Raw genomic sequence first — 13,703 nt, 5'->3', positions numbered from 1 at the left:
CTCAAGGATATTTGCAGAAAGAAGAGGAAATGGCTAAAGGAAATAGCTGTGGTGGTGAAAATTGCCTTCTTGAAGGCCTGTTCCTAATCTTTTCTGCTGCAGAATATTATGTTGATTCAGGAAATTAGCTTTGCGTTTTTAAAAATTATAATTTAGAAAAGGACTGTATTTAGGTCAGAGAGAAACAGATAAAGATGTGGTTTTGAAATTTCTAAAATCTTACATTTGGATATTTCTTCTCACAGTTGCTCAGTTGACATACTCCCTTTTCTATAAGTAAAATGTCTTGCACTCTTGTTTTCTGGTCTAGGAAGTCTCAAAGCTCTCCCTGATGTCCAAATCTTGAGAGAAACAAAGGAGCAAAATTTCTTTTTGCAAATCTGTGAAGATTATCTAATTATTAAAAATATCCTGATCCAGAAATCCTGGGAGAAATAATGTGTATATTGAGTTTGAAAAATAAAAGCCACTCAGTGCATGTGCATGAACATTTGCACCTAACGGGCAAAAGAAAATCAGGTTGAGGATGCCACAGTATAATTAAAGAGGGGGATGACCATGAATTCATCAGGATCAGAAGATTAAAAAAACAAAGAAAAGATCTCTTTGTATGTATAAAACCACTGTTTAAAAAAGAACTGTGTGGCTAGAAGAGAATAACCGTAACACATTAAATGGGATTCTTTGGAAAAGGACAATTCTAGAAGATCAAAAATACTGTACAATATACTCACAGTAGGTATCTGAGCTTTACAGAAATTTATACTAATGTCAGCATCTTTCTACTTGTCCCTTTGAACGCAAGATTCATAGAAAATATTGAAAACAAAAATTCACCCTCTCGCAAGCCAGTAAAAATGTGAAACAGTTTCTCTACTAAGTCATTTAGCATCATGACCAGATGGTTAAAGAAGATAAATTTTAAGAGTTGATTTTCAAGTTTTAGAGGAAACTGCTGGTGGTGTTCAGTTTGCTACACTTCAGAGTGCATATTTGCATATGAAAAATGCTTCTATAATATTGCAGTTAATTTACTGGGCAAACAGCTTGAATATATATTGAAGCTTTATGGTGCCAGGACACCCAGTTGATCTGATAAAATTACAAGTGAATTTGAGAGCAGAGGAGGACGGAGTAATAAATCAGTTATATGTTAACTTGCAGAGGAAAGAAAATACTTGCCTACTCTCCAAGTCTCCCCACCTTTTCAACTGGTTGAATTTACCTTGTGCACACAAAGTGTAATTGTGTTAGCCCTTGGTTATTGATGAATCCTCTTAAAAGGAGTAAGTTATTTGGTTGCTTTAATTGATTGATTTCTTTAAATTGACAGTAAAATCCTTGAAACACACCAGACCGACGTAAACACAGTCTGAATCACACTCAAAATTTAACCAATGTTTGGATACCCATTCTCTCAAGGCATCTTGTGAATGTAATGAAATAATGATTCAATTGTCTAATTATTAAAAAGAAAATGGCTTGCTGGCCAATTGGGCAAAAAGCATCCTTCACCCTGCATATGTCATTGAGTGGATCTGTTACTTGAATGAAGTAACAGATCTCTCTGGTCAATACTATCCAAATGGTTGTTAGGCAGGCACAGCTGCTGTTCTTGAAATGTGAGTTTGTCTGCAGTGGATGCTATTGTTGCTTCTCCAACATTAGTACCATCTCTGTCTGGTGGGTGGAGGCCAGGGATGGTGCTGTACCTATCACAATACTTAGGGAAGTCCCCCCCTCCCCACCATATGAAAAATGATTTGGTCCAAACTACCAATAGTGCCACCGTCTATGACTGACTAGCATCTGTGTGGCACTATCATGGTTTTGATAAAGAAAGGAAAATGGAGATGTCCTTGGACCAAAGACTGGATCCATTCCACCAGCACGTGACACATCCTGATGAAGACTCCAGAGCTTTCTGAGAGGGCTTCGAAGGGAAGATCCTCCTGCCAACAAAGAGGGTTGTGGTGCCAGATAACTAATTTTGGGTGCAAATGAGTATTGAGTGCCCGGCTTCTTTAGACATAAGCTTTATGAGCATTTAATCTTTAGTACAATAGCCATAGTCCTTCTGGAGGCTTTCAAATTTCAAAGTTTTATTTCTTCTTGAATTCAGTTGCCATTTGTTGACTGCCCATAACGTGGGCGCCTTAGCTGCAAGGGTGACGAGAATGAGACAGACTCAGTTGATGTCCTCCTGGAATTGAATTCTAGTGGGAGATGATGTCTGTGAATGAATAAATATTCAAGTAGTTAATCACTCACTGTTGTTTTAATGGGTCTATAAGAAAAGCAGCCAGTATTAGGAAAGTGTATAAGGGAGATCCTGATGGAATTGTGGCCTTCAGGTTTTCTGTGTTGAAGGGATACCTTTGCTTAGGTTGGAAAGGAAGCTTGGGCTTCCTGACGGCATGGCAGGTAGATGTCAGGACCTGAAACCCCAAGAGATCAAGGCTGAAATGGATGGCATTTGTGACTTAGCCTTGAAAGTCACATGAACTCACTTCTGCCATACTCTTGGATAAGACAGTCACAAGGTTGGATCCAACAAGCTTCAAAGAAAGGGTGACGTGGGCACTACAACTTGATGGGAGTGATGTAAAGATCACATTTTAAGCAAAAGTAGGATGAGCACTATTGCTGCAGCCATATTTATTAAGTGAAACAAGAATAAATCAGTACACATTTCTGTTTAAATTCCTTATCTTTTTGAACTATTTAGGTAATTGATATGATCTCCAGCTTCCAAAGTGTATTCTAATTGGCCTAGCCTGTAGTGCGATCCCATCTCCCTGGTCACAATAATTAATTCAGGATTGTCACATGATGTAGGTCGTGCCATTTATTCAGAAATTGGGAGAGGAAACATCATCTCGCCTGGATGGTGTGATGTCTTGATATGAGGCCTAGAACTGCTCCAAATATTTTGCTCTTATGAGGAAAGCCAGTCTCAAGATAAAGCTGATGCATCAGGATGGGCAGAGCTCAATGGATTACAGAGAAATAGTCTGGAGTCCTTAACAAATCATATCAGAAAGTTTTAATGTCCTCTAGACTGCATAAGCCAGTGCATTACTTTTTAAGTGAGTTTGTGTTGGATCCTCTATTACTTGCAAATGAAATCATCCAAAGAGATCCAAAGACTCAATAGTACCAAGGCCAAGGACTCTTACTGGTATTCAGTCTGCTATCCCCTGCCCCTGCCCTTCTCCTCCCCTGACATTCACATGAGACTTCTTTTCTCTTCTAAAGCTGTCTCTAAGTTTTAGTTTGAGATACGGAGAGGATTATGGAAGGATAAGACAAGTTCTTCATATTTTCCTATTTTAGCTTTGGAAAGCCTTCAAATATTTGGATGCAGCCAAGTTTATTTTAACTCTTTATTTAAAAAAAAATTTTTTTTAACGTTTATTCATTTTTGAGACAGGGAGAGACAGCATGAACGGGGGAGGGTCAGAGAGAGAGGGAGACACAGAATCTGAAACAGGCTCCAGGCTCTGAGCTGTCAGCACAGAGCCTGACGTGGGGCTCGAACTCACAGACCACGACACGAGATCATGACCTGAGCCGAAGTCAGATGCCTAACCGACTGAGCCACCCAGGCGCCCCTTAACTCTTTATTTTGAAACCATTGCAGACTTATCAGAAGTTGCAAAAGTAGATTCTATAATCTGCTTATAATTAAGGGATTCTATAATCCCTTGAACCATCACCGAGCTTCCTATACTGTAGTAGTATAATATCAAAACAAGAAAATTGACGTAATTAAATAGGATAGTAAGCATTTTTTTAATTGGCCCTTGATTTTATCATCTGTAAAGTGACAGTATAATATGTTCCTTCCAAGCTGAAACAAGAAAATGAATACAAAGCGATTAGCTCAATGTATTTAATACCTAGAATTGTTATCAACAACACTTATATATACATACAAGTGTATGTATATGCATGTTTGTACATACATATATATTGCATGTATATATATGTATATGTATACTGATACACACATGCACACACAAATATATTCATTTTATAAGGCTCAAGGTATCATTTAAATATGTAAACAAATACACTGCTAACAGTTGTTGCTTTGTTTTTTCACATATTGCTATGCACATCTGTTAACTTGTGGTTGAATCTTTGGAGAAAGTACAATTTGTGATTATATTTTTCTGGTGAGAAAAAACTTGATCCATTTTTTGTAAAAGTTGTAGGAGATGTTTCTATCAGAGTAATATATCTTAATATATCGTACTCAATATAATATATTGTACTTATATTACAATATAAGTCTTAATATATCGTACTCAAAAATTCAATCTCCAGCAAGTAGCCGGTACATTACTCAAATACTGGTCATGAAGTCTATACCCTCATAGGCAAATCTATGAGTACCTTCTAGGTTGTTTTTTTTTAAGGTTTTTTATTTATTTTTGAGACAGAGAGAGACAGAGCATGAACGGGGAAGGGGCAGAGAGAGAGGGAGATACAGAATCGGAAGCAGGCTCCAGGCTCTGAGCCATCAGCCCAGAGCCTGACGCGGGGCTCGAACTCACGGACCGCGAGATCGTGACCTGAGCTGAAGTCGGACGCTTAACCGACTGAGCCACCCAGGCTCCCCAGTACCTTCTAGATTAAAATAAGAAATGAAGTTCGTCGGACGTATGTTGTCTTCTACCAATTTCCAGGCTCAATGAGTCATTTTATAGAGAGACTCTCAACAGACTAAAGGAGTTCTTATTTTTTTAATTTTATATGCCTCTAGTGCAGTGCTTTTCCAAGAGCAGTCACTGGAACACCCGCATTCATATCATGTGGTGATTTTGAAGGACCTAATCTAGATCACCTAAATGACTTCTGAGGGGGAAGATAAGAAATCTTTTTTGACACACATCTTATCAGATTCCCATGGTCATAAAAGTTGAAGAATGCTGTCCTGGTGCCATATATCTGCTTTCTTTAAAATATAAGGACAAAGAGTTCTAAAGTATCTCAAGAATGAATGAGCTGCAAGTTCTAATAGCAGGAAAAACAAAGGGGCAAAAAGAGATAGTTTATGATAAAATTGGAAAAGAAATGTATAGGAATCTAAAAGATATAAAAATAATTATTCAAAGAAACATCTCAAGATAAGATCATCTTTAAAATGAGTTCACCCAACATTGCTTTTTCTAAGAATTAACTTCTAAAAAATTTAAAATTTAAAATTAACATAAAGTTGACTATTTTAGGTGTACAGTTCTATACATGTTAACACATGAATGAATTTGTATGATCACACCATAATCAGGATGAGACAATTTCACCACTCTAAAAGAACTTCCTCTTGGTTTCCCTTTGAACAAAGTCACACCCTTCCCTCCCTCCCCTCCTCCCAATCCTTGGCAAATACTGTCCTGTTTTCTGTCACTGTAGTTTTGTTTCTTAAAGAATGTCATGTAAATGGAATCATACAGTATGTAAACTTGAGACTGACTTCTTTCACTAGGCTTAGTGCCTTTGAGATTCATCCAAGTTGTTTGATATACAAATAGCTCAATCCTTTTTACTGTTGGGTGGTACTGCATTTATGAATGTATCACAGTTTGTTTTTCATTACCTATTGAAGGGCATTTGGATTGTTTGATTACCAATAGAACTGCTATAAATATTCATGCAAAGATTTTTGTATGAACGTACATTTTTATTTCTCTGGGGGTAAATTCTCAAGAATGGGATTGCTGGATCATAATGATGATATGGTAAGTATATGTAACTTTATTAGAAACTGCCAAGCTATTTTTTAGAGCGGCTTTACTATTTTGCATTATCACCAACAATATGTAAGAATTACAGATGTTCTATGTCCTTGTTAGCACTTAGTATTGTCAGTATTGTTTATTTTAGCCATTCTAATAGGTATGGGGTGATATCTTCTAGTGGTTTCAATTTGCATCTCCCTAGTGGCTAATAAGCATTGTTGAGCATCTTTTCATGTGCTTACTAGCCATCTGTTTCTCCTCTTTGGTGAAATGTTTTGGCTATTGTTTTTTTAACATTTTGTCTATTTTTTAATTGGATTGTTTCCTTACTGGTGAGTTTAGAGGGTTTTTTATATATTCTAAATTCAAATCCTTGCCAGATATGTGACTTGCAAATAACTTGTTCTGGTCTATAGCTTATGTTTTCATTCTCTGAACAGTGTCTTTAAAAAAATTTTTTTTAACACTTATCTATTTTTGAGAGACAGAGAGAGAGGCAGAGCATGAGTAGGGGAGGGGGAGAGAGAGAGAAAGAGAGAGAGAGACAGAAAGAATCCAAAGCAGTCTCCAGGCTCTGAGCTGTTTGTTAGCACAGAGCCCAACGTGGGGCTTGAACCCACGAACTGTGAGACCATGACCTGAGCCGAAGTTGGATGCTCAACCAACTGAGCCACCCAGTCACCCCGTCTTAACAGTGTCTTTTAAGAGGGAAACATTTTAACTTTGGTGAAGTCTGATTTATAATTTCTTTTGTAGGGATCATGCTTTTGGTGTAATATCTAAGAACTTTTTCCTTATTGAAGAAATGAAGATTTTCTCCTATTATTTGAAAAGGTTCAGTTTTATATTTATATGCACATCCATGATAAATTTTGAGTTAATATTTGAATGAGGTTATATTTTGTTTTTTGTTGTGTTTTGTTTTGTTTCGCTTATGTACGTTCAATTGTCCTAACCATTTGTGGAAAATACTATATTTTCCCTGTTTAATTACCTTTGCCCTTTTGTAAAAACCTGTTAGCTCAAGGGAATGAGAAAGCAAGCCCTAGCCTAGAAGAAAATGTTTGCAAAATATATATCTGATAAAAGACTGGTATACAAACTATACAAAGAACTCTTAAAACTAGCATTTAAACAATGAATAGTCTAATTTCAAAAAAAATAGTTAAAAGAGGGGCACCTGGGTGACTCAGTTGGTTGGGCGTCTGACTTTGGCTCAGATCATGATCTCACAGTTTGTGGGTTCGAGCCCCATGTCGGGCTCTGTGCTCAGAGCTCACAGCCTAGGGCCTGCTTCCGATTCAGTGTCTCCCTCTCTCTCTCTGCCCCTCCCTGCTCATGCTCTATCTCTCTCTCTCTCAAAAATAAATAAGCTTAAAAGAATCGTTATAAGACCTAAACAAGGAAAAATCAAGAAAACTAAAAGGCAACTAACGGAATGGGAGAAGATATTTGCAAATCACAGATCGGATAAGGAGTTAGTACCCCAAATCTATAAAGAGCTTATCAAACTCAGCACCCCAAAAATAAATACTGCATGAAGTGAAGAAATGGGCAGAAGACATGAATAGACACTTTTCCAAAGAAGACATCCAGATGGCTAACAGACACATGAAAAGATGCTCAATATCACTCATCATCAGGGAAATACAAATCAAAACCATAACGAGGTACCACCTCACACCAGTCAGAGTGGCTAAAATGAACAATTCAGGAGACAACAGATGTTGGAGAGGATGTGGAGAAAGGGGAACACTTTTGCACTGTTGGTGCGAATGCAAACTGGTGCAGCTCTTCTGGAGAACAGTATGGAGGTTTATCAAAAAATTGAAAATAGAACTATGTTACATCCCAGCAATTGCAATACCAGGTATTTATCCAAAGGATACAAAAATGCTGATTTGAAGGGGCTCAATGCCCCAATGTTTATAGCAGCACTATCAACAATAGCCAAACTATGGGAAGAGCTTAAATGTTCATCAGCTGACAAATGGATAAAGCAGATGTAGTATTTATATACCATGGAATATTACTTAGCAATCAAAAAAATGAAATCTTGACATTTGCAACAACATGGATGGAACTAGAGTGTATTATGCTAGGTGAAATAAGTCAGAGAAAGACAAGTATCATATGATTTCACTCATATTTGAAATTTAAGAAACACAACAGATGATCATTGGGGAAGGGAAGGAAAAATAAGATAAAAACAGAGAGGGAGGCAAACCATAAGAGACTCTTAAATACAGAGAACAAACTGAAGGTTGCTGGGGGGAGGTGGGTGGGAGGATGGGCTAAATGGGTGATGGGCATTAAGGAGGGCACTTGTTGGGATGAGCACTGGGTGTTGTAAGCAATCACTCACTGGGTTCTGCTCATGAAACCGATACTACACTGTATGTTAACTAACTTGAATTTAACAACCACAAAAAAGGACTTGAACAGATACCTTACCCAAAAAGATGTACAGATGGCAAATAAGCATATGAAAAGATGCTTAATATCATGTGTCATTAGTGAATTGCAAATTGAAACCACAATGTGGTATCAGTAAACACCAAAATCCTAAACACTGAGAGCAGCACTGGTATAGAAACTGAGCAACAAGAACTCTCATTCATGGCTGGTGAGAATGTGAAACGGTCCAGACACTTTGGAAGGAATTTGGCAGTTTCTTATTAAAACTACACATACTCTTACCGTACAATCTAACAGCTATGTTCCTTATATTTACCCGCAGGACTTGAAAACTTATGTCCATATAAATACATGTATACAGATGTTTATAGCAGCTTTATTTATAGTTGGTGAAACATGGGAGCAATCAGTATGTCCAGTAGGTGAATGGAAACATAAACTGTGGTACATCTAAAAAATGGACAGTTACTCAGTGCTGAAAAGAAATGACCTATCAAGCCATAAAAAGACATGGATGGACCTTAAATGCATATTACTAAATGAAAGTAGCCAATCTGAAAAGGCTGCCTACTGTATGAGTCCAATTATATGCCATTCTTCAAAAAAGCAAAACTGTGGAGACAGTAAAAATATCGGTGGTTGCCAGGGGTTATGAGGAGGAAGGGATAGATAGGTAGAACACAGAGGATTTGGTGCGGGGGGAGGGAGATAATCAAAGACAATCAATTGGCCATATATGTGGAGGTCTATTTCTTTCTTTTTAAAAAAAAATTTTTTTTAACATTTATTCATTTTTGAGAGACAGAGAGAGACAGAGCATGAGTGGGGGAGGGGGAGAGAGAGAGGGAGACACAGAATCCAAAGCAGGCTCCAGGCTCTGAGCTGTCAGCGCAGAGCATGATGTGGGGCTCAAACTCACGAACTGCGAGATCATGACCTGAGCCGAAGTTGGACGCTCAACCGACTGAGCCACCCAGGCGCCCCTGTGGAGGTCTATTTCTAAACTCCATTCTGTTTCATTGAACTGTGTGTATGTTTATCTCTCCACCGACACTGTAGTATATTTTTATTGTTGGCCTAACAATTGTGATTCTTCCAATTTGTTATTCTTTTTCAAAATGCTTTGGCTTTGCTCATCTATGTGAATTTTGGAATCAGCTAGTCCATATCTACAAAACAAAAATCCTGCTGGAGATTTGATTGCAACTGTGTTTTATCTGTAGATTCACTGGGGCAGAGTTAGTATTTTTGCTGTATTGGGTCTTGCAATCAACGAACATAGATTTTATATTTTTTTGCAGTTATTATGTGTATATTAAGAAATCATTTTTTATTGCTTATCATTTTTTATTAGTAGATGGGAATATATTATTGAATTTTGTACATTGACTTTTTTTTTTTTCGTAGATTCCTTGAGATTATCTGCATGGAAAATCATGTTTTCTGTGAGTAGAGACAATTTTATTTTTTTCCTTATGATCTATTTGACTGCCCGCTCCCCACACCCCTTATTGTTCTGATTAGGACTTCCAGTATAATATTAAATAGGAGTGACGAGAGTGGACAGCCTAGTTTTGTTCCTGTTCTTGGGATAAAAGCATTCAGTCTTTCACCATTAAGTATTATATGGGTGTAGGTTATCCATCAATGCCCTTTATCATATTGTGGATATTTCATTCTATTCCTAGTTTCCTGAGGGTTTTTTTTTTATCATGAGTTAATATTGAATTTTGTCAAATATTCTTTTGCATCAGCTAATATGATCGTGGTTTTTTTGTTTTGTTTTGTTTTTTGTTTTTGTTTTGTTTTGTTTTTCCTTTAGGCTGTGTTAACAGTTAACATGATAGCTTGCATTGATTGATTTTTAAATGTTGAACCAGCCTTGCTTTCCTGGGGCAAACTCCAATTGGTCAGGGTGTATTAGTTTTATATATTCCTGGATTTGTTTTGCTTTTTTTTTGGTGGGGATCTTTTTGTGTCTACTTCATGAAAGATACTGGTCCGTCGTTTTCTTTTCCTACCCACTTTGGTTTTGATACTAGGGTAATACTGCCCTCATAAAATGAGTCAGGAGGTATATCCCCTTCTTTCCTCTTTTCTGGAAGAGACTGTGTTAAACTGGTGTTATTTCTTCTTGAAACGTTTGATAGAATTCACTAGTGAAGTCATCTATACTTGTATATTTCATTCTCAGAAGGGTTTTGACCAGAAATTAAATTGAAGAGGTATAGGACTATTCAGGGGTCTATTTCATTTTGCATACATTTTTGAGGAATTGTTTTATTTCACCTAAGTTGTCTCATTTATGTGCACTGAGTTGTTTGCAGTATAATCTTAGGATTCCTTTAATGTCAATAAGGTCTGTAATGACATATTCTCCTTCATTCCTTATATTGGTAATTTCTGTTCTTCTTTTTTTCTTTGTGAGACTTACTAGAGATTTACCAATTTTATTGATCTAAGAAATGAGCTTTTGACTTTATCATTTTTTCCTTCTTTTATTTCCTGTTTCATTAGTTTCTGCCTTCATTTTTATTATTTCTTTCCTATACTTGCTTTGGTTTTGTTTGCTTTCCTTTTTGTAATTTAAGGTGGGAGCTTATATTATTGGGTTATGACTTTCCTTTTTTTCTAATACAAGTGGTCCTTTCTTTGCCTGGTAGTGCTGCACTATAAAAATGACCGTGTAAGGTCAAACTGTTCAAAGTAATCTTAGTAATCAATAGGAACATTTTTGATTTTTCCATGACTGTTAACATTTTTTTTTGTAAATACATTAGAATATGTCTTGCTGTGGATTATAAATGTTTGGCAAATGAAAAAAAAAGTGAAATTAATACTTACTTAATAGGCCACAATTTAAGACATTATGAATTTTGAGAATTGAAGTCTTTTGTTTATAAAAATGCAATAGAAGTACTGTGAGCTTCTCATTGCATAATTTACAGTGAGAACAAGCATCTTATCTGTGCTTTGGCAGTTTGTCTCATTGCTTTCTAAGTTGCGATTGGTTTCCAACAGTTTATCCTTTATACCTCAAATATTGTAAAGTATTTCCAATTGTTCCTTTAATGTGAAGTTTTGTCATTGTCATCTCTTCTGAGGCATCTTTCTCCTGTTTTCGCTACCACTGTCCTCATTTCTGTTAACACACTCACCTTTACTGAATTCATGTGGCTGCATATTTAGAGCCTTTTGAATGGCAGCATGGTCAACATTTCCATGGCCAGCTATTTCCTCTATAATCCCATTTATGTTGGATTCGAATTTTACTTTATTTTTTGTTACACATTCATCTTTGTTGGCCAGTTTTCTCTTTTGATTGTACATTTAAAAAAATGCCAGATGGGTTTATCACTGGGAGACAAGGAGACAACACAATTATACTTTCTGCTGTATGTGCATGAACTGAATAACTGATGTACAGTGACCAATCATTGACAAACTTTGGAAGAAGTAGTTGATTGGTCACCTATCATGATGTACATCCGTTATTTATGTAGTGATTTATGGAGTTTTCACATCATGCAATTACTCATAGTAAATATATTGTAGCAATTAAAATTTGAACAGTGTTATTGGGGGCTGATATTATTTATTTAAACTATGGTAAAGGAAATTTTTGTATATTGGGACTTTTTAAAGCTAGGGTTATCTACATAAGCATTTATTTCTATAAATTACCTTCTAAGCACAGCCTTAGATGTGTTCTACAAATCCTGATGACATGTGTTATCCACTCTGTGCCTATAAAGCTGCCCAGTCCGGTATCTGGGCACACTGTCATTGGTTTTTTAAGAGTGTGTTGGTTTAGTTTGCACATGCTTATAAAATTTCCAGCTTTCTACCTGTTGTTGATTTCCAGTTTCAATTATATTTATATAGTTTACGTAGTGGTTGTCTAGGGATTGCAATATATATATTTGACTTTTCAAAGTCTACTTAGAACCAATTATTTTCTACTTCAAATGGAATTTAGACAACTTGTCACCATATCTTAACATGATTGACTTAACAAACAAAGCAAAACTGGAGTATTGGTTAGCTATGTAATCCAGATCGATCCTATAATTCTTCTTATGCCTTAGGAAGACATTATCCAACATATGAATGACTGATAAGTTATGAAGGAATGATAACATATTTTAGCCTAAAGTTCAGTAATTACAGTGTAGCTATTTTAGAAACAAATTATGTTTTAAAATAATTTGATTGGTGTGTGGATAGTAGAGATTTATTAATATTGAACATATTTAAATTTTATTTGCTGGGATTTTTTCCCCTCTAAATAAGTAATTAAATGAATGAATTAGCTAACATTGAACATAGAAAATAAGTAACAAATCAAAGCTTGCCTACAGAAAACATCATTTGTGATAATAATTATAAGTCGTATCTGGAAAAAGAAAATAAACCAATTGTGGCTTTTTCACATCATTAATGAAAATTTTGTTTACTTTTAAATTTCTAACAGTATTTCAGAGTAGGAACTAAAGGGGTTACTTTTATTACAATATTCATATTTATAGACTATTGTTTTCATATTTCAAAATCTACTTCTTTACAACCATAAGGAATAGATAAAATCCTCACTTTACATATGAGAAAACTGAGAAATAGAGACATTAAGTAAATTTCCCAAGTTCATACATATTGAATGGAAGAGTTGGGATTTAAACTTGAGTATTTTGACTTCCAAATCCACACTATGAACTGACTTATTATCTAGTCTCCAGAGGAGAGGGCAGTAGCATTGTATAGTATTATGATCTTGAGAAACTTTAGAATAGAAAACAGATTTATTTTTTTAATTTTTAAATTTTTAAAGAGATTTTATTTTTAGGTAATCTCTACACACAATATGGGCTCGAACTCACGACCCCCTGAGATCAAGAGTTGCATGCTCTTACCAACTGAGCCATCCAGCCGCCCCTAGAATATAAAACAATTATTAAAAAGAAGGGTGGTCTGTGTGTGTGTGTGTGTGTGTGTGTGTGTGTGTGTGTGTGTGAGTGTCAGTGTGTGTATGTATATGCACATCTGTGTAATTTTTGCCCAAAGTAACTCGCTAAATAGGTTACAGATATTGTATAGTTTCTATAATGGGAAAAAGATCCTGTCAGACATTGATGTATTATGCTTTGCTATTTATTTTCAGATTTCACTTTGATGTCTTTACACATTGATGTATGTGCAGATAATATGAAACAACCATCAGGTGCTGAATTCTGCTTCTGAGAAAGGCCACAATGTTATAGTCTTAAATGAGCAGGATCCAATTTGGTAACATTCTGCATATCATTATGACCTCTCTCTAAAGTAGATTTTTCTTATGCTATTTTCCGTGTTTTTGAGAGTTTAAGAACTACTACACACTAACAATAAAAATTGTTACTTTATTCTTTCATGCCTTATTTCTTTACCACTCTTCTCGAATGTTGTTTCCTATAAAAACTGGTCCAAAAGAAGGTTAAGCTAATCAAATGATTGACTATTGCAATTTTTTTTAGTTTTTAAAATTTTTATTTATTTATTTTT

The 13,703-nt window shown here is 35.8% G+C and overlaps 1 protein-coding gene across 1 annotated transcript in view; it reads left to right on the top strand.

Annotated features, from left to right (window-relative positions):
- The window catches only part of LOC122229224, a 98,530-nt gene extending 85,097 nt beyond the window's left edge, over window positions 1–13,433 (top strand). Inside the window, exons 3-4 of the mRNA XM_042954332.1 lie at window positions 9,573–9,610; window positions 13,324–13,433. Of these exons, the coding sequence (XP_042810266.1) occupies window positions 9,573–9,610; window positions 13,324–13,403 (118 nt within the window). The 3' untranslated portion in view covers window positions 13,404–13,433. The remainder of the gene's footprint in view (window positions 1–9,572; window positions 9,611–13,323) is intronic.
- The last annotated feature ends 270 nt before the right edge of the window (window positions 13,434–13,703 follow it).

This window comes from Panthera leo, chromosome C2 (assembly GCF_018350215.1).
Source record: "Panthera leo isolate Ple1 chromosome C2, P.leo_Ple1_pat1.1, whole genome shotgun sequence".
Lineage (NCBI taxonomy): Eukaryota > Metazoa > Chordata > Mammalia > Carnivora > Felidae > Panthera > Panthera leo.
The sequence above is the reverse complement of the archived record's forward strand: the minus strand, read 5'-3'. Positions and strand labels throughout refer to the sequence as shown.